General features: G+C 32.1%; 1 protein-coding gene across 9 annotated transcripts in view; it reads right to left on the reverse strand.

The window, feature by feature from the left end:
* SUCO (SUN domain containing ossification factor) overlaps window positions 1-22198 on the reverse strand; it is a 75157-nt gene that overhangs the window by 20632 nt on the left and 32327 nt on the right. For 3 of the 9 annotated variants that reach the window (XR_004272812.1, XM_032291373.1, XM_032291372.1), the window contains exons 7-16: window positions 19527-19650; window positions 18489-18625; window positions 17947-18014; window positions 11866-11973; window positions 10265-10370; window positions 8223-8243; window positions 7963-8018; window positions 7383-7474; window positions 6503-6568; window positions 766-834 (exon numbers count right to left, since the gene is read on the reverse strand). Coding sequence is in view for 7 of the 9 variants with exons in the window: in XM_032291373.1 (XP_032147264.1) it covers window positions 766-834; window positions 6503-6568; window positions 7383-7474; window positions 7963-8018; window positions 8223-8243; window positions 10265-10370; window positions 11866-11973; window positions 17947-18014; window positions 18489-18625; window positions 19527-19650 (847 nt within the window). In the remaining 2 variants the exon portion in view is untranslated. The remainder of the gene's footprint in view (window positions 1-765; window positions 835-6502; window positions 6569-7382; window positions 7475-7962; window positions 8019-8222; window positions 8244-10264; window positions 10371-11865; window positions 11974-17946; window positions 18015-18488; window positions 18626-19526; window positions 19651-22198) is intronic. The other 6 variants (XM_032291375.1, XM_032291374.1, XM_032291378.1 and 3 more) reach the window with 4 other exon arrangements.

Here is a 22198-nt window from a genome sequence, read left to right on the forward strand (position 1 = left end):
CCAATGTTGAGTTCAATTTTAAAAGCTGTACCATGAAAATATTTTACTAAAACAAATAGAACTTTAATTTCTTGGAAGAGAAGAAAAAAGCCAAATAGGTTTGCTACTGCAGACTTTTTCTCAAAAAAAAAAAAAAAAATCAAAGTTCTTTTAGAAAGAAATGATCACATACGATCACAACAAGTAATACATATGGTTTCTCAATTTCTTAGATAATTAAGTCAGATGACTACGAATGTTGTGTAACTTTATGTGATTAACGTGCCTTCTAGATATTGAGAGTTGCTGAAGAGAATGCGAGAACATGAATGAGTTATTTTAAGTGTTCACTGGATCTATGCATTTTTTAAAAAAACAAAAAGGCGAGACTTTCTTTTTGCTAATAATATTCTTATTTGCCATTCTCTAAGGAAAATATGGCTTTCTAAATCAAGTAGCTATTTACACATAAAATAACATTCTTGAAGTATTATTAAGACATCAAAATCTCAGTAAAGAGATAAGGAATAAAATCATTACTATTAATATTAAAGCCAGGAGAAGTCAAAAAGCCAATTCATAAATTTTTTATAGACAGTATCCTCTTTTAAGAACTTGTGAAATTCAAATAAACAATGAATAATAAAGATTGGTAAGTTCCTCTAAATTATTTATATATTTCTAAACGTAAAAAATTAAATTTTCTTAACTCATTACTTGATTTTCCTAAGTATAAGGACCCCTGGAGTACCAGCTATTTAAAAGATCCATAAAATAATTAGGTACCTTCTGTCAGGTCTTCAGTTTTTGCTCCCAGAATATTAGCAGCAATATTCACCATATTTAGAATGGCATCTAAAACAAAATTCAATCAGAAAAAGTACCAAATACCTAAATATTCTAATATAAATTAATATCAGATAGTCAAAAAATCATTTAGAATGATCGTTTTTTTTTTTGACTAGTTACTTTTGTATTCACCTCACAACTAAAGTCCAACATAGGACACAAATAAAGTTTAGGCAAAAGTGTAAAGCATGTATCTAAATTTTTATGTTCAAAAGGAATTTTTAATTTAAATACACTTTTATTATTATTATTTTTTTGGAGACGGAGTCTTGCTCCGTCACCCAGGCTGGAGTGCAGTGGCGCAACCTCGGATCACTACAACCTCTGCCTCCCAGGTTCAAGCAATTCTCCTGCCTTAGCCTCCCAAGTAGCTGGGACTGTAGGTGCATGCCACCACATCTGGCTAATTTTTTGTATTTTAGTAGAGACGAGGTTTCACTGTGTTGCCCAGGCTGGTCTCAAACTCCTAAGCTCAGGCAATCTGCCCGCCTCAGCTTTCCAAAGTGCTAGGATTACAGGCGTAAGCCACTACGCCTGGCCTTAAATATACTTTTCTTGTAAAGCTTCCCTAGACACTTTACCAAAACACTGTCTTCAGCATATTATAAATTCAAGTATAACTCAACATACAGCCTGTATTGGGACAGGGAAAAAATGTGATGACCAAAATTCTTATTTTACAGAAAAATCTGTTTTTCTTTAAAAAGGCTCTATAGTTTAAAATAAAAACAAAAATGTGTAAAAAAAGCACAAGTTTTTCCTACATTTTGTGATTATCACAGGTAAAAACAAAACAGGGAGATTATCTAAAAAAAAAAAAAAAGCAGAAAATATTTTAAATGATTAGCCAATCATATCTATGGTAACATGGTTAAATTCTAAATTGATATTGCCTAGAATAAGATCTCTTTGATGACATTAAAAAACTCATTCACCAAAACTGCAATCTTTTTAAATCATAAATTTAAATTTAAAGAATTTAAATTATTTAGTTAATTCGGTGGGGACAGGTAAGGGGCAGATTAACTAAAAGTCAAGGTCATAAAACAAAGTGTTATAAAAGCAATTTGCATACCTTCTAACCCTACTTCTCTTTTGAAGGAGGATATTTAGACGAAAAAAGTGGTACAAACCTTAATATCTACATAGATATATTTATACCATAAGCATAACAAAAGATCAGAACTTCATAAAAAACTAGTACTGGGAATACAAGGCCTTCCTTCTGGCAATGCGATGTAATTTCAAGTGAAATTAACTTTCATTCCCAATCTAACCTTTGAAATTCCACTGGCAGTTAATTATTTGGTATAAGGTACTTCTACTATTAAAATACTAAGACCTGGCAGGGGCAACATATAAATCATCACACATTATTTTTGTCTTAATCTCCTTTCCTAAAAGTGATCCACAGAGTATTCATGACATTTTCAATGAAAACCAGAGATGTGAAAAGTAGAAAAGGAATCTAAGAGAGAAAAATCTACTACGTCAGGAAGGTTGTGAGTTAGCCAAAGACTGCTGCCTAGAGCTCATCCTATAGGTACATGCTTTAGGATGGGAGAAAGTAGTAGCATATTTTAAACTGTGTTAAAGGTGCTAGCTAGGAATCAGGTATAATGTTGATCTTCACAAAATTATCAGTGTATACTCTGAAAGTCAACAAAGTAGTGGTACTTTGTTTCTAATCAATAGTATAACAGACAAAGGCTCAATATTTGTCATTTTAAAATGTTTAAATAACATTTTTAATATTGTCCTTTGATCTGGCAAAGTGATAAACAGAAGTGGCCTTGATTCTTACTTAAGCTAAAGAAATGCTACAGTATGAGATAACAACAAAAATGGAAACTCTGTACTCCTTCATAAACCAAGATGAAGTTTGGAATGAAAACTGTTATTTCCTTATACACCCATTATAATGCCGATCAATACTGCAATATTAAATATGATTCCTCCATCTATCCTGCCACCTATAAGTCAAAACTGACTGCTTCACAAAACTCAAATTATGCAATCAACAGCCTATACCCTTTCTTGTGTTTCAAAGTGAGGTCTTATCTGAGATTTCAAATTTTTTGACATTTATGATTAAAGAATTCAAGAAGATAATGTGTTCATCTGCATAAAGAAAGTAGCTTTAGAGTATTATTTTTGAACCTAAATTTTAACACCAGCATCTACAATAAAGAAGATCCTTCTATCCATCCTTTTAAAATAGTATTTATTATCATCATTTCAGGAAACTTGGTAACAAAAGCAAAATTTAGCAAATTTCTACTTTCTCGGCCCATTTAGCCTAAAATAATTATTCTATGTGAACAGAACATTGCCTAACATGTCTTTTTTGTCTTTTGAGAAAAAGCAGAATTGTGAGTATTCTATTTTCAATTTGTATCCAAACACGATAGCTTGTATACACCATGATAATCTGGTCATTAAAAAACCTTCAGAACAGACTAAAATAACATCTTTGAATATAATTGCCAAACTAGAGACAAAAATCCCTAATTTCTCCTGGATTAATCAACTTTTAAATTTTTGAACTGGGCAACTTATTCATCCTGCTTCATTCCTTTAGGAATAAAATGCTCCTAATAATGGGTCCTAGAGACCAAACATCTCCATATTATTTACTCAGTATCCAGTGCTCCAATGGCTCTTTTTGGTAAAGAAAACAAACATTTCTCCAGGCTGCCGAAGCTTAAGAGTTTATATGATACAACATAAGATAAACCAACAAAAAAGACTTCCTCCTATGTGTACTAACCCTGAAGCAAGCCCACATTTTCTAGGAAAATGGTCCTCCTAGAACCTATTTTTTTCCCACAAAAAATACTTTGACTTAGAAAGTAAAAATTACATTTTCTCTTAAACACGCACATGCACCTATCTCCCTTTGGCAGATACGGTGATTTTAACAAAAACGAAAACCACATATTTAAGCACGAAGGCAGACTTGCACCAATTATCAAAGTAGATAGAGGTCTAGCAAATTCACATGACAAAGAACCAGAAAATCAGAGTGATGTGGAGAATTCTTGTTGATGTAAAAGATTTAAATGTTTTAGCTCAAGAACGTAGAAAGAATCAGACAGGCAAACACACAAAGCCAAAGAGCCTGCTCTAAGATAACACTTTCTCCTTTTTTTTAGCACTTAAGTAAATTATATAATATCAAGAATGTTTATGCAGTGTGCATGCTCTTTGACATCCAACTCGCATCAGAGGCAAAGTATTCCAGTGACATATTTCTATAACTACTAACTACTTGATAACAAAAAGAAAAGGAGTTTCTATTAAGATTAAACACAGAATTCTAGCTTGTGGATACTATGTACACATTAAAAACAATTTAAAAAAATAAACTAGTTTCAAAATGGGCTAATTTCAAGCTAATTTAGAAAGCAGTGATGATTACAAACTCAGACATTCTTGTGCCAAAGACCAGCTCTTTGAATCAAAACCACTGAAGTTCTGATTCCACTTTATTATTTCTTCAAGTTATACCACCTTTGAGGCTATAGCTAAGTCAGTCCCAAACTCTTCAGAGAAGAGTAGAACGACAGAGATACAGAAGGCAGCAGTGTTAGGCCATGTCTATAAAGTTTTATGACAATAAAGTCTTATCACTCAGCTCTTATTGCCTCTCTTGTTCTAAAACTTCAGGAGGTGCAGATCATTTTAAATCTCATTTTAGAGACTCAGCTCACATCCTTCCACCCATCTTATCTCACTATATAAATTCTTTCAATACCTAGAACACTGGAAGATAATCTTGCCCTCCCTGAGATCTGTAAAAAGAAAAGTAAGTGATATACCTTCAAGAAGAAAGATCCAAACAGATAAATGTATTCCTTTGATATATATTAAGGTTTTTTTTTGTTTGTTTGTTTTGAGATGGAGTCTCGCTCTGTTCCCCAGGCTGGAAGTGCAGTGGCACGATCTCAGCTCACTGCAGCCTCTGCCTTCCAGGTTCAAGTGATTCTCCTGCCTTAGCCTCCCGAGTAGCTGGGATTGCAGGTGCAGACCACCACGTCCAGCTTATTTTTGTATTTTTAGTAGAGATGGGATTTTGCCATGTTGGTCAGGCTGGTCTCGAACTCCTGACCTCAGGTATCCGCCCATCTCAGCCTCCCAAAGTGCTGGGATTACAGGTGTGAGCCACTGTGCCTGGCCTATGGTTAGGTTTTAATGGCGTCTAGGAGTTAATCACATAGAAAGATATGGCAAGAAAATCCAGAATGTCAACACAGTTTTCCTTTATCCGCAACTACAATAAGACATTATTTCCCTAAAGTCCCCTCTCTTTTCCGGTAACTACTAGAGATAGAGATCTGTTAGTCTGGGGCTATTTTCTGACCCTATAAAATAATGATGTTTCCTCAGAGCTCATTCAACATTACTGAGCTACATAAATGGCAGAATAATGACTACTGTGTAACATATAGAATACAAATTAAGAAAAACAAAAACATTAATATCCAGACTGGTATTTCTTTCACTCCTAAAAAGCTATATCACATAGCAGTAAATGAGACTTGTTTTTATATCAATAACTAGATAGCTAGGAAACTTATTTAAAAGTAATCACTAATATCCAGAAAGTCAGAAGCCTAGCAATAAAGTAAAACAAAATATACTGAACTGACATGTAAAAAAATTGAATATTACTTTGTAATCAAAAATATTTTCCTTCTACAGGTATTTTTAACACTCTTTAAATGTGTTAAAAATACCTGTAAGAGAAAGGAAAGGAAGAAGGAAAAGAAAAAGGAAAGGAAAGGAAGAGGCTAAAGGAAAGATGAAAGAGGTAATTTTAACTCCATATACTGTGGCTACACAAAATATCAACCTAAGTATTTACACTACTTGTTCAATATCTAAAAAAATTATAAAGTCAACATTCACACTGACATTGGAATTCAAGCAATTCAATTCACTAAGAGCAAAAAGTGACAAGCACAAGCAGCTAGTCTTCTATTAAGTTTTTTTTTATTAAATTCAATTTAAAGTTTTCAAATAAAAAGAAAACTACTTCTAGTTAATTCCACATTTTCAGAAATAACCAAAAACAACATTAAAATATACCTACACAGAATCCAACAGTGAAACATAAAGTGCCAGTCAGGTAATGGTCTTTCCAGTAGTCTCCTTAGTGAGTCTACCATGAGGTTGGGATTCTATTTTGGAATAACAACAAACTAAACCACTAGTATGTTATTCATTGTTTCTTAGTTTACAAGGAGTATATTATTGCTAGTATTCTTATTGGTATTCGTTATTATCATGGTAGGAGTAACTAAATGGCAAACTAACCGTATCCATAGATCAACTGGTATACGACCATTTTAATAATTCTTTCCCCAAGAAAATCCATAGACCTCTCTCCATAATAAGGAATTTGCCCCAAAATGTGAGTGCCTAATTAGAGTAAACACCTTCATTATGCTTACATTTGTTTCTCTCCCTCTCTTTTCATCTATTCTTCCCATCGCATTTCTATAGAAATACTTTTCAAAAGACAGTATCTTCAGTATCTTTTATTTCAACTCAAAGTTCAACATTTGGAGAAGTTCCTAAACTATACCATGACAAAATGTCCACGTATGTTAGGACGAAAAAGTTGAGAAACACTTTAGTAGACTGAAAAGAAAATCTTCAAAATACTCACTTGTAGCAGAACCAAGAAGATTTTTTGAGGATTTATCCTCTCCAGTATTATAATCCAGTGGATAATCTGTTAAAAAAGAAAAGAAAGTAATTATGCTGAGACCTAGCTCCAATGATAAGACATTTGAAAGCTCAAATTATGTCCTATCAAAGTCAGCTGACATTTAAAACATTTTGAAATAAATAAGAATTATATATCTAAAACATGTTCGCAAAAAGCAAATATGATTCAGAAACCATTTAACAAACAAATATAAACCAAGGAAAATAACTGTAATGCTTACCAAAATTTTAACCACATTTATAAGACTTTTTTATTCAAGCTTTCAATATACTTTACCAACTCTTAATCAATGTCTTCATTTCACTCATGAGAAAATTTAGATTGTTCAAACAATAGTTTAAGACATCTTAAAATAAGGACTTAAAGTGGAAATGGAGTGTCATAAAACTGTCCTCTACCTCTTTAGGGTCACAAAATTTCTCAATGGCTCAGGAGGTCAAAATGTGCTTACTCTTAGGCTCTTGGGAAATCACAGGAAAAAAAGCTCATTTCTACTATTTCAGTTACCTTGTGAGTTTAAAAGATTTTTGAGCCTGGCATAGGGATAGAATCACAATTCACAGCATTAATGTTATAGAAGGGAGTTTCAGTTACAAATAACTGAAAGATAAACTTGGAAAGCAATACAATTACAGTGCAATCATATCAGAAAACAGGTTTAAGTAAAAGTTGATTAGAGTTAAAAACAACAAAAAAAGCCTGAAGACAACAGACAACAGTCATACTAATTTAAGTAACCTATAGCCCCCCCCATTACTATTCGATTTTTAAAAAGTAAAAAAATAGACCTAACAGTCACCTGTTTGATGTCACTTACCATAGTCCTCATCAAATAGTTCCTGGCGTTCTGAGTGATACTGGGAATCAGCAATTTCTTCATATTCTTCCACCATGCTAGTGCCAAATACCCTATATCAACAACAATTTCATTAAAGACTTCCAAAACAAAATGCCTGTTAAGGCTAATCTCTTCACAATAAATGACAAACATCAACTTTGGTCATATTTTGAGGGCCACTGGCTTTTGGACTCCAAAATAACGGCTGTTTCTTACATTTCAGTCATACTGCTTCAATTAAAATATAAAACTAATCTATATAAGGCATTAAGAAATACAATGGATGAGTTTTTATTATCAGTCTAAAATGTTTCTGTATATTATCTTCATAGCAAAATAGCAAGCAAGTTAAACCAAATACATAAAATGAAGTTTATTTTTAAAGCGGGTATTTTGACATTTTTCCAAAATGCATTCAAGAGAAAGAAATATTTTACAGTTTTTATTTCTATGGTATTAACTCACACAAGAGAAAATTATTTCTTCACTTTAACTATACTGAAAATTTTGTATATCAATTTTTTAAAGCACTCAATAAATGTATTTTGTTCTGCATTACCTTATAAGGCTTAATGGACAAAAGTGTTCTGATCCAAAATGTGATACCAACTCAACCTAAAGAATAAAAGCACATAAAATGGGAAGCCAGCAGAGTGCATGTACAATTATCTAACAATACACTCAGTTTTCTCATTATAACATTTCTAAACATTTCTATAAAGTCCTCCTTTTCCCCAAAATCAATACTTGTAAAGTTTTTGTAATGCATTAATATGCCATGTCCTATTATTTAATATTGCAAAAGAGAAGGTTGCTAACCTTTATGTACTTGATGAACATCTGAAGCAAGAGAAAGGAAAAGAAAAAGAAATCAGTTCCAAAGTCTAGACATCATGCAATAAGCTACTTTAAATACTTGTAAATTATATTGTATAAAGGATAGAAAGCAATGCTGTGTGATGGATAACATTGTAGTATTCTTAATTCCTTGCAGAAATGAAAGCAACGATTTAAATTTTTACCATCACAACCTTAGAGTATAATCTAAATGATTGCAATGAAATAAATTAACTTTAAGGTTATAAGTTATCCAAAATCCATTGCTATTATTTTATACAGCTCGTAGAAAGCATTCCAAAAGCAATTAATAAACAGTATCTAGAAACAATCTTTTACATTACCTTAAGTATTACAGACATGTATCAAGTATATATTCATATATGAATTTATATATACATATGTATATGTGCATATATATTCATATATGAATTTATATATGAATATATATGCACATATACATATGTATATTCTACACATATATTGATAGTTCATTATTAAATGATATTTATACTTGTATAATATCATATACTACTTATTTCAGGAAAAGCATGAATTTTTAGTATGCTATGTTATTTCAACTATAACTTACAGAAGTGGAAGATATATTAGCCTTTTGAACGTAAGCTAATAAAAAGTAGTAGATTTGGGTGTAGTTCTTTTGGGATAAGGAAAATCCAAGTAAAATATTTATATAACATTATTACTACAAAATGAAAATCAGAAAGTAATTTTTGCCCTGCTTTTTATGAGTTGCAAGTAAATGTTTCTTGCTTTTAGACTCAATTCTACCAAAGACGGTTTTTTATAAAACTAATATTCAAAATATTCTATAGTCTCCAATCATAAAAGGAACAAGGTAGAAGGTTTTATAAGGCATTTTTATGCTTCCAATAAAATAGTCTTCTATTATTAACTAAGTAGATGTTATAAAGAATAATTCTCAAAATTATTTCATGTGAGTTGTCTTAATTGCAAAATTAAATACAATTGTATCACCTAGCAAATGACTTAAAGTTTCTTCCTCTTCACAGTGAAGAAAGTATACTGTATAAAAAGGTCATTAAGTAATTGTTTCAGTACTCATTTTAAAATGAATTGAAAATGTTCCTTAATTTTTTGAATAATTTTGTTGAATTATTAACTGAGAATATTAACTATTTCAAAAATAGTATTTAGCATTTTATATGGAGATTAAGAATACTACAAGTTTACCTATTTATAGAAGTCAATTTAAACCATGCTTTAAAAAGAGATGGTAAAATCACAGAAGACAAAATTAGGTAGCTATAAGTTCTCACATTTAAAGAAGGATAGAAATTAGAACTGCTGCCATTCCAAAAATATTAATTCAATAGTACTTTAAGGTATGGCTATAATATTAAAGAAAAAAAAGAGGGAAGAAAGGAGTAATGACTTCCACTATTTTGTCTAATCCAATTCAAAAGTGATAATTTTACTTGATTAGTTGGTAGAAGAAGCAGTGGAAATACAGAACATCAGTGTTTAAAAGCCTATTTTAATTGAAACTGGTACTTGGACACAGAATATTTCATTTGGCTACACAAAAAAAAAAAAAAAAAAGCAAAAGCCATAACAATGCCAAATAAGTGGATATGAAGGTTGAAATGATCTAAGATTCAGAATCTATTAAGAAATTAGGCCTGCTTTAAAGACTTCAGTGACTAGCTACAATTTCAGTTTCAAAATAGTTATACTATGAAGATGACATTTTGCATAAAGACTCAAAAAACTTAAAAATATATAATTTGGAATTTCATCAGAGCCATAAAAAAAAAAAAAAAAAAAAAAAGCTAAACTGGGCTTCCAGCAAAACAAAAGGAAATGTGGTGTGGCATTGTCTGACTCATGAAAAATAATATACCCAAGTAAGAATTATCTATTAAGTGGTAAACTGTAGTCAATTTCTTCTTTTCTGATTTCTAAAAGGATGAGGTGTATAAAAGTGTAAGTAACAGGTATGTTTTCATTACAGAACATAGTCCTGTATGTGTAAACATTACCTTGACATATTTTGCATACATCTGTTCATCTAAAGGGAAACTCTGTACATTCCGCTCATCTCTACCATGAAAAGTACCCAGCTTAATCCATTTATTTGTTGGATACCTAAAAAATATGGAAAATATGTTCTTTTTAAAAAACTTTAAACCACATATTGAGAAGTTCCATCATATTTTCAAAATATAATTTTTTTGCCATTCCAGGTGAACACGCTGACTTAATAAATACATAAATGCATACATTTAATAAATACATTTTTTTTCTAACTAAACTGACAGGTTTCTCTTTACTGGGAAAGAATGCCTTGAAAAATCATACCATTAACAGACAGTAAGACCAGTACCAATTCTTGGGGTTTGGGAGGAAGTTTTAGAATAGAAAGTCACCAAGAGACTGTCTTGGAAGAAGGTGGTACAACTCTTCACATACTGACACGTGTGTAATAATGTAAAGTATAAATACAAGTACTGGTGGAAAGAGAATGGGAAGAAAAAACTTTTAAAATCACATCTGAGTTTAACATATCTGTTCCCCTTAAAAGGGAAACTAATATTTAACATAAAAGTCTAAAACTACAAAAGTGTTTACTGAAACATTTTAAGAACTCCTCAAAATAATGAGCCCTCTCACCACATTAACAGACTACACTTAGAGCTGTGTATGCTCATTTGACATATAAGAAAATTGGAGCTGAGAGAAAAGGAAGTGATGAGCAAGGGTAGTGGCAGAATAATAGATGGAATTCTCAAGAGGTCTTGAGAACCAATTTCAAAAACTGTATATATGCAATGCTGAGTGTGGCGTGGAGGAAGAAACATCAAGGAAAACCCTTAACGTTCAATGACAGAACAACAGTTCCATAAATAAACAGCATCCTACATGGGGTATTGTGGACACTCAAAAAGTATTTATGAAATAACACCTCTGTTGAAGGAAAAATATTATGTACACATTAAAAATGAATGTGTAAAAGACAAAAGAGTATTTCCAGGATGTAAGAAGTAAAAAGTAAATATTTTTATAGAATTAATAAATAAATGCATAGTAAAGACTAGAAAAAATATATTAAAATGCTAACAAGGGCTATCTCTGGTTGACAGAATGCAGTTCTATTCCAAATTCCTCACAACATATATTTCTGTTATAATCACAAATGTACAAAAAAGTTTTAGAATATATTTTAATAAAAATATACCTCATAAAATGAAGCACCTATACATATATGTTTTTAGTAACTTTTAAAAGAAATGTTTAAAAGCAAGAGAGCATAATTACTGAAAGTGACAACTTTGAAGTCAGATCTGTAGTTCTGAATCTTGGTTCCCAAACTCACAAGTCATGAGACCTGGGCAAGCAACTTAACCTCCCCTTTACCGTTTCCCTACTTTATAAGAGAAAAATATCACATGGTTGTTATATTTAAAGCATCATATGAGCTAATGAAGGTAAAAGGTAAGTGATTAACAAGAGTCATATTATCACTGTTATTACAAACTGATCTTTAAAAAATAAATGGATTGAAGTCAAAATAGTGACCCACTTTTTTGTTTTTATTTCAGAGATCCAACATAGACCTTATAGAAAGAGCTTTAGAATTTACCTGTCACTGATAGAAACCAGAAAGTCTTTAGGAGTAGAAGAAAATAATTCATAATTTGCAATATCAAGCTGTTTTACTTGAATTGGTTCACAAAGTTCAATAACAAACCTTCAAAAAGAACACAAGACAATTAATCGATAAACCAATCAAAATAACAGTTCATATTAAATATGATATTAACGGTTTCCATAAATTAAATCATCATTAAAAGTTACTCATTAAAATGTCAAGAGGAGGATTTATAGCCTGAATTGTCTGTAAGAAACATCTTTAAATACTTCCCAAGCATATCATTAGTGGGGAAAAAAAACCTGTAAATAAAACAATACTGATCTTGCTCCATCACATTTTTTTAAAAGATTCTTTTATAGATAACATTCATTTTTGGAGAAGGGATGACTCTCCTAAAAACATCCAGTAATAGTATAAAATGACTAATCTAGAGAATAGTTCGGCATATACATTGTCTTTAAAAGTTATCATAGTCTTTGATTTAGTTCTTAGAAATTTATCTTAAGGATTCATGGTTTCAGATGTCCACCTTTGTATATATATTTTGCTGTATCGAAGCACACACAGTCTGTAAAAGCAGAGAGGAAGTCAACTTAAATACTCAGCAAAGAGAATTATCAAATTATGGTTCATCCAGACAATGAAATACTAAGCAGCCATTAAAACCAGTACTAAAAATTTTTATTTCATTTACATAAAAATCTAGAGAATGTAAACTAATTTATAGTAACAGAAAACAGATCTGTAATTGCTGTGAGGGAAGACAGTTTGAGAGAAATGACAAAGAGGTACAAAGAAACTTCTGAGAATGATAGATATGTTCATTATCTTTATTGTGGTGATGGTTTCAGAGGTACATAAATGACAAAACTTACCAAATTATGCACTTTGACATGTTGTAGTTTATTGTACATGCAATTTATTGTATGTCAAATATATCCCAATAAAGCTGTTTTTTTAAAATGATGCTAAGACCTACATTTACTAACATGGGAAGATGTCAAAAAATATTGCAGCTTAGTAAAAAAATTATGGTTCCATGTGCATGATGTAAAACTGCATATAGCAAGGCATTGGGAAAAAATAAATACCCATGACATCTAACACTCTAATCACTGCTTTGATAAAGTAATATATCAAAAGACATTTATAGAGAGACAATTAAATGCTAAATAAATCAAAAGCATTATAATTATTGTTTAATTTTGGAAAGCAACAGACTTAAGTCCCAGAAGATGGTTAAAAAATATATCAGGTTTCAGAGAAAGGCTCATGAAGAGAGGTAACTAACATTTGCTGAACACTTACTCTGGGTCAGATACTATGTTTATCTTTACCCATCCTTTGATTTAATCCTTACAAACAAATTGCAAGGGATACTACCGCCATTTCATAGAATAACTCAATAAACACTAATTGACTACTTCACACTTTTCCCTTCTCTCTCTCTCTCTTTTTTTTTTTGAGACAGAGTTTCACTCTTGTTGCCCAGGCTGGAGTGCAGTGGTGCTATCTCGGCTCACTGCAACCTCCGCCTCACAGGTTCAACTAATTCTCCTGCCTCAGCCTCCCAAGTAAGTTAAATTACAGGTGCCTGCCACTACGCCCAGCTGAGTTTTGTATTTTTAGTAGAAATGGGGTTTCACCATGTTGGCCAGACTGGTCTGGAACTCCTGACTTCAGGTGATCCATCCACCTCAGCCTCCAAAGTCCTGGAATTACAGGCATGAGCCACTGCACCCAGCTCCCCTAACCCCTTAATAACAGAAAGCCCAAGGTGTAGCTGAGCATATGGCTGTTCATCAAAGACTGTGTATTCTAACCTCAGTCATGTTTATTAGTTCTCAAGGGTCTATCTAGCCAGCATGTTATAACTAAAAAAGTACAATGTAATGGCCAGGCACAGTGACTCATGCCTGTGAGCTGAGATCAGGCCACTGCATTTCAACCTGGGTTACAGAGTGAGACTTTATCTCAAAAAAAAAGAAAAAAAGTCAAATGTGATTTAAAGGATCAGAAATTTTTGAAAGGGAAAAAAATGGTAAAGAAGCTCTAATTCTCCATAGAAACCCCCAAGGAATTTGCACATTAATTATTAGAAAATAAGGCAATATAAGAAGGTAGTCTGATATAAGATCCATATGTTAAACTGCATCAATGTACACAACAAAATGTAATTTTAAAGATATATCATTTACAATAGTAACAAAACAAAATTTCAAAAAGCTGCCCAGGAAGAAAATTAACAAAAGATATGTAATGCTTTTATGGAAAATTTTTAAAAAATAACTTTACTGAAAGACATTAGAGAAAACAAGGAAAGAGATGCCCTATTTATGGATAAGAAAATTTAATGTCTGAAAGTCATTTAAAGATTCAATAAAATTCCAAACAAAATCCCCATATGACATTCAGGGAACTCAAAAGGAAAGTCTAACATTTATTTTATTTTTTAGATGAAGTTTCACTCTTGTCGCCCAGGATAGAGTGCAGTGGCATGATGTCGGCTCACTACAACCTACATCTCTTGGGTTCAAGCAATTCTCCTACCTCAGCTTCTGGAGTGGCTGAGATTATAGGTAACTGCCACCACACCAGGCTAATTTTTTGTATATTTAGTAGAGATGGGGTTTCACCATGTTGGCCAGGCTGGTCTCAAACTCCTGACTTCAGGTGATCTGACCACCTAGGACTCCCACAGGGCTGGGAATACAGGCATGAGTGACTGCACTCAGCCAAGTCTACCATTAATAAGAAAAAGCAGAATAGCCAAGTGAGTCCTGAAGTACAAAACTCGCCTTATCAGATATTAAGAGCTACAAAGCTAAAATGTGATGTAATTGCAGGTAATGGTAAATTGACCAATAAAAGAGAATAGAGAATACAAAAAAAAAAAAAAAAAACACAAAAACCCATGTATATAAGGGAACTTTACAATAAAGGTTGCATTCTAAATTAGAGGGGAACATGTAAACTACTGAATAAACAACTAAACAGAAAAAGTGGGGAGGAGGAATGAATCCTTCCTGCATACCATAAATAATATAAAACAATAAACAATTCCAGGAGAATAAAAACCTCAATACAAAGTGCAAAATGTTTAAATTCTAGAAAATACATGAAATAGTATCTTTACAATTTCAGGGCATGGAGAAACCTCTGACATTAAAAATTAAAAAAAAATCCAAACATTGTAAGATAGATAAATTCAACTATGTGAAAATTAAAATAGTTCGTTTCACCAAAAGTCACTATAAGCCACGTGCAGTGACTCACACCTGTAATACCAGGGCTTTGAAGGTTGAGGTGAAAGGATGCTTGAAGCCCGGAGTTCAAGACTAGCCTAGGGAGCATGGCAAGACCCTGTCTCTGCAAAAAAATAAAAAATAAATTAGCTGGATGTGGTGGCATGCTCCTGGGAGACCATACCACTGCATTCCAGCCTTGGCAAACGAGTGACATCCTCTCTCAAAAAAAAAAAGGCACTATAAAGAAATTAAAAGGACACTCCATAAACTAGAGAAGGAAGATAAGTATGACATTTATAACTTAAATGTCCTATCCAGAGTTCTACAAAATAGACTTAGTTTCGTCCATTTTATAAAACAAAATGCCAAGTCTATCTAGACTTCTACTAGACAATAAGAAAAATCAAACACATAAATCAACAGAAAAAGAGGAAAAAAAGACAAACACTGCACAACAGAGGAAAAACTAAATGGCAAACACATGAAGATATCCTCAATCTCGTTAGTGGTCAGGGACTGACACCTCTCTAGGATACAAGCACCATAGCAAGAGAAATCTCAGTTTATGTTGTAAAAAAATGTTTTTCTAGTATCAGCAGCCTAACAGGTACTCAATAAATACCCAATTGGTATTCTAAAATATTGCTTAACCCAAAATTCATCTAGAGATTGATACAATTCCTAAAGAAATACCAGCATTTTTATAGAACTTAATTCTAAAATTTAAAAGAAAAAACAATGGGACAATAATAATGAAGACACTTCTGCAGAGGATAAGGTATATAAATTCACTCTATCAGATATTAAGACTTATAAAGCTATGGTTAGAGAGTGTGGTCTTACTCCCCTTAGATGCGGGGAGGAGGAATCTACTTAAGCCAGGTGAAATCAGTTAAAGATGTTCTGAGGCTCGTTAATCACAGGATGAAAACACACAAACATAAATGTGCAAAAAGTTAACTATATAGTAAATACATATGTACAAATATCATCATGTGTTGCTATATAACAGGGATACATCTGAGAAATACATTATTATGTTTTGTCACAATCACAGAATATACTTACACAAACCTAGATGGTACAGTTTACTTATACATCTAGGCTATATGCCTATTGCTCCTAGGCTACAAACTTGTAGAGCATGTTACTGTATTAAATATTGTGGGAAATTGTAACAAAATATTAAGTATTTGTATATCTAAACATAGAAAAGGCACAGTAAAAATATGGCATTATAACCTACATTAATACATGCTACTATCATTGCTGACTGAAATGTGTCATTATATGGTATATACCATACCATATATACCACAGACTGCCATTGTTGACTGAAATGTATCATATGGTATATACTATAAATGCTGTCTGGTAGAAACATTAAAATGTTTAGCTATGATCATTTATTCTGCAAACCATAATAAAAAAAAATGACTGCTTCATATGAATTCATCCAGCATGACTTTGCCTGAAATGCAAAACTTTTGAGTATAATAATCTGTCACTGACAAATAAAAACAAAAACCTCAAAATAATAAATTTTGATTATGATCTCAAATAATCATTTCTTCAATTCACAAATCAAATGGCATAAGGAAAAATTAAGTTTACAAAATCCATCCCTTACTGCCCTTAAATAGTACAATTCATTTTCAAGATGAATCTAAATGTACAGATTTCCAAAAGGAATGAAAGCCAAGAGTAGAAAATAATAAGTATTACCTTAAAGGTTTAAAGAGTGCCTCCTTAAATTTAAAAGAAAAATATTTTACTCATTCATTAATTCATTCAGTCTAGTAAATCAACATCATGATGGTTTTCCTCAGTTCTTTTTCAAATAGCTGCTTTGTGCAATAAAATCAAGTAATCTAATAAAATTGTTAGTATATCACATTAATTTTCCCCATACATCTTTCCTTTTCCTATATACTTAGTTAATGGCAGAATCATAGATCTAAGCAGTGAAGCCAAAATACTCAGAAATTTCCTGAATGTCTCTCTCTTCTTCATATCCAAATACTGACCAAGAGCTGCCAATTTTATCTGCTGTAAATCCTTAAGATATATTCCTCTCCTCTGAATCTAACTTGCCTATTTCTTAATTACAATCCTTATTTCTCACCCAGACTATGACAATAGGTTCCAAACCATGCTTAAAACTGCAATCTGTAGGCTACCCTTTAAGGACAAGCCTTCCTAAAATGCCAGTGAGATTATGTCACTTTCTTACTTAAAACAAATACTGCCCTTCATGGTCTTTAGGATAAACTTAAAAAATGTTTAAGCTGGGTATACATAGCCCTGGATGGCCTACTTATAAATAAATGAATGCTCCAGGCTTATGTTCCACTCCTACTCTCACTGTACCTTTCTTTTTGTAACATCTAACAGTCACCCAGAAGAAACATATTCCTTTTTAGCACTGCCCCCTTATTCTTATAGTTCCTGAATACCTCTGCCTCCTTCATCTGCCACTTCCTCTTAATCCTTCAAGGTTCAGCTCAGGAATTACCTCTTCCAGGAAAACTTCTCTCATCTCCTCTTGTAATTACACATACCACTCTTTCAATAACACCCTTTCAACAGTAATTTTTATACCATTTCATAATTGTTTAACCATGTCTGTCATTGTTTGCTTTTCGTGGCCTCCTCAAAAGGTAAGGAAGGCATTTTGTCCTCGATTTTGCATAGTATCAGCACTAATCAATCATAACTGCTTATTAAATGATTATATAAATCAATCTAACCCTAATATAAAAGCTTAACATAATATGCATATATATGTAGCATATACTTTTTAAAATTGTGTATTACTCACCAAATTTTAGTGCTACAAGGATTCAACATATAAAGATCCATATTTTCTATAAGAATAGCAGACGTGCTCTATTTTAAAAAGAGAAAAAGAAACAAATTAATGAAAAAAGTATTTATTTTAACTTTAAAGTTTTCTAGGACTTCTGTATTTTTAGATCTTAAGTACACCTAAGACTATAAGACACTCACTTGGGAAAAAAGCACAGAAGTGGCTAAGATTCACCATTCACGGCTACAGCATTAAATCAGTCTTACAACAATACATTTAAAAATAAATGCCTGTTACATTAAAGAAAAAAATAATATTTTAGTTATTTTCTTTTTAAAATTTCATATGGATTTTAAAAGTTAAAAAATGCAGGGTATAATATATGAGCCAATATAAATAAGAATTCATACAAGGTAATGTTTTGAAAGCATATTCTGCTTTTATTAGTGAATAAAATATATCACATTAAAATTTAGTTCCCAGTAAACAAATGGCTATATTTTAAAAAGTCACTAATTTCCTATATACATAAAATTTCATACTTAAGTACCTACCTTGGCTTCTGGATTAGCTGCTAGAATTTTGGCACCACATTCTACTGAGGCATAATTATTTCGATTTTTCTGGACCTTTTTGGTGGCATGTGAACCTCCATTAGAAGATGGATGCATTGACTGACCTGCAGACAAACCTTATTATAAACATAGATATATTTGATGATTATGACTGAAAATACCTCTAACAACACTGATCTCAAAAGCAATAAGCTGTCTTCTAGAAAAGAACAGGTTTTAACTAACTTCAGAGAATATTTTAAAAATTCATAAAAAAAATTAAAGTGTGTCACCTCAATAGCTTTAAAATATCCCCCAAAAACAAATTAACTACAAAATTCTGCATTACTTAATTTATGTCTAAGTAATATAACTCACAATATGAAGCTTGTCCATGAGAATAAGAGCTTTCTGTATTTACATCTTTTATAAATATCTATTAAGGATGTATTTTTCGAATCATTTTATTTATTTTTTTTAAGCTCCAGGGTACATGTTCAAGATGTGCAGGTTTGTTACATAGGAAAACATGTGCCATGGTGGTTTGCTGCACCTAACAAGCCTATCATATAGGGAATAAATTAACTATAATTTTAGCCACCCTCCCCTCTCTCACAACATAGGTAAGCTTTTCGGTGTATTCTTGAAACACCATATGTTAAACACCTTTTGGTAAATTAAAGAATATTCTAAACCCAAGGATTTTATGCAAGTTCTTTTTTAGTTCCATATGAATCTTAAAATAGTTTCCATGCCTCAATTTTCCTCGTATTGTGATGAAAACCACTGCTATGCCTTCTTCATTTTATGCTCACTTAATCATTTACAAGAATGGATTTTAATTAAAACAAAAACTGTATGTAGTTATATACAGGTACATGATATATGAATGGATCAACAAAAACTTGGAATGTTTCACCTTTAAAAAGCTTTCAAAAGTAAGTTTTATTTTGTTTTACCAATCAACAAAACAGCATATTAAAACCATACCACAAACTTAAAAAAAAATGTTTTTAAAGAACTCAAATACTTTCTTACTTTTTTCTTTTTCTACTTCCATAACTTTCTTCTTCCATTCATCAAATGTTGGTATATCTTCTGGATCTTTGGAACTTGCTACAGATGTAGGGTCAATTTCTCCTGGTTTCGTATAATCAGAACTCTGAAAGAAATACCAAAAAAATAAAGAGACTCCAACTTTCAAAGAATACAAATAAATTTTAGAAATAAATAAAAATGTTTCTGTCAAATTAAAGTTCCATTTTATAATGAATGATATTTTGAAAAAATAAAAAAGGTAAAAAGAAAAGTTTTGGTTTACTTAAAAGTTGAATTTTTTTTGAAATAATTAAAACATTCTATTTAGAATGTGTTCCTTCACTTGTTAGTGATATAAGTATACGTTGTTAAAAAGATAATCATCTATATAAAACCCTAAAGCAAAAAATTACACATAATCTGCACAAATGAACAAATCACATACTTGCAGTGCATTCACCTTAAAATAAAAGTTAAGATAATACATCCATTAAGGGAAGCTGGCTAATTTTACATATTTTAATATTATTTCCACAAAATCCTTAAAAAGAAATACTAGGTACATAAAAATTTTAAGGCAAATATAAAAACCTAAATGTGACAAAACAAAACTTTACATTTTAGAAGAAAATTTAAAAATCTTTACAAATCATGTTAACAAGATGCAGAATGCATAAATCATTTTTAAAAGGTGACACATTTGGCTAGGTTAACCATAAATGACATGAAAGAGTAAGTCACACACTGAGAGAAGTATTTGCAACACATTCAGTAAACAAATAATTATTATCAAGTATAAAGAGTGTCAACAAGTCAAATAAGGGAATGGGGTGGGTGGGACGCAAAGAATAAAATCAATAAACTCAGGAAAAAGAAATAAACTTTCGGTAATAATCATGGAATACAAATGAAATCCAGAGATATCATATAAATCAGTGGTCCACAACCTTTCTGAAACCAGAGACCAGTTTCATGGAGAACAATTTCCCCATGGAGGGGTAGGGAGATGGTTCTGGGATGAAACTGTTCCACCTTAGATCATAAGGCATTAGTCAGATTCTTATAAAGAGTACACAACCTAGATGCTTCACATGTGCAGTTCACAATAGGGTTCACACTCATATGAGAATCTGATACCACCACTGATATAACAGGGGGCAGAATTCAGGTGGTAATGCTTGCTTACCTGCCACTCACCTTCTGTGGTGTGCCCGGGTTCCTAACAGGCCACAGACTGGTGCTGGTCTGTGGCCTGGGGGTTGGGGCATGCTAACAAAAATTACACAGATCTGATGGAGTTTAAAGTGTGATAGTCTGTGGCCAAGTGTGAAACGTCCGTTGAGCCAAGGGAAATCTATCAGACTGCTAAAAGGAGTTTAAAATTTAGCAATATAAAGATGTACATACCCCCTAAATACAGCCCATGTATAACTCTAAGTGAAAACATGTATCTAAAAGATATGCGTAAGAATGCTCATTGTAGCAGTGCTTTTAATATCAAAAAGTAATAACCTAAATATCCATTAATTGAGGAATGGATAAGCTGTACTAGTCCCTATAAACAGGAGTGGAAACAACGCACAAATCTCAAAAACATTGCTGAATAAAATGTTACTTAAGGTAAGACTGTCATTTATATCAAACTAGCCATATAATAGTATATATTGTTTATATTTATTTGTAAAGCTCTGAAACTAAACAAAAAAAAACCCTTAAATTCAAGATAATGGTTATATCTGAAGGCAAGAGAAAGACTACTGGGGAAGGGCACACAATCTTATGATTTTTTTCCTCTTAAACTGAATAATGAATACACACATTTATTCCATTATCAAATCATTTCTGTACTCCTAAAACAAAGTTTTGATGTCTTGAGAAGTGTACAAAATCTATTAGATAGCAGTCTTATAAACAATACAAGTCTCATTTAGTATATATTTGCTATATATGAGCATGCTTTTGAGTACTAACATGAAATATCCGTAACTTCTGGGACTATAATTTCTTTTTTACTTCAAAGGAAGTAGAGCCATTTCCAAACCTCCCTTTAGGAAGACAGCAATTTGGTCCCAACCCAACTTCCATCTCAGAGTGTTTTATAGAACAAGTTGATTTACTAAATGAAGTATATGGTGATTTAAAACAATACATGACAGAAAAAGATAAAAGCTAGTATTACCACAAATTTAATTTTTTAAATTATATAATAAAAATCTAGTTTGAATATAAGATAGGAAACAGGACTCAACTGACTCCAGAGGCAGGGTTCGGACACCAAAACATATCAAGGACTAGATAAAACAGGTCCAGGGCAGGAGCAGTTTCCATAAAACACACCCACCAGCATGCCTTGTCAGTTTAGCACTGCCATGGCAACAGCTGGAAGTTACAACCCCTTTCCATGACAAGGATCCAGCAACCTCGAAGTTGCCACCATTTTCCTAAAAATCTCTGCATAAACTACCCCTTAATTTGCATATAATTAAAAGTGGGTATAACTATGACTGCAGAACTGCCTCTGAGCTGCTACTCTAGGCACACTGCCTATGGGGTAGCACTGTTCCACAAGGAGCAGTACTCCTGCTGCTGCTGTAACAGCCACTTCAATAAAAGTTGCTGTTTAACACCATCAGCTAGCCCTTGAATTCTTTCCTAGGTGAAGCCAAGAACCC

This window comes from Sapajus apella, unplaced genomic scaffold (assembly GCF_009761245.1).
Source record: "Sapajus apella isolate SASKATOON/1434 unplaced genomic scaffold, GSC_monkey_1.0 scaffold25, whole genome shotgun sequence".
NCBI classification, from domain to species: Eukaryota; Metazoa; Chordata; class Mammalia; order Primates; family Cebidae; genus Sapajus; species Sapajus apella.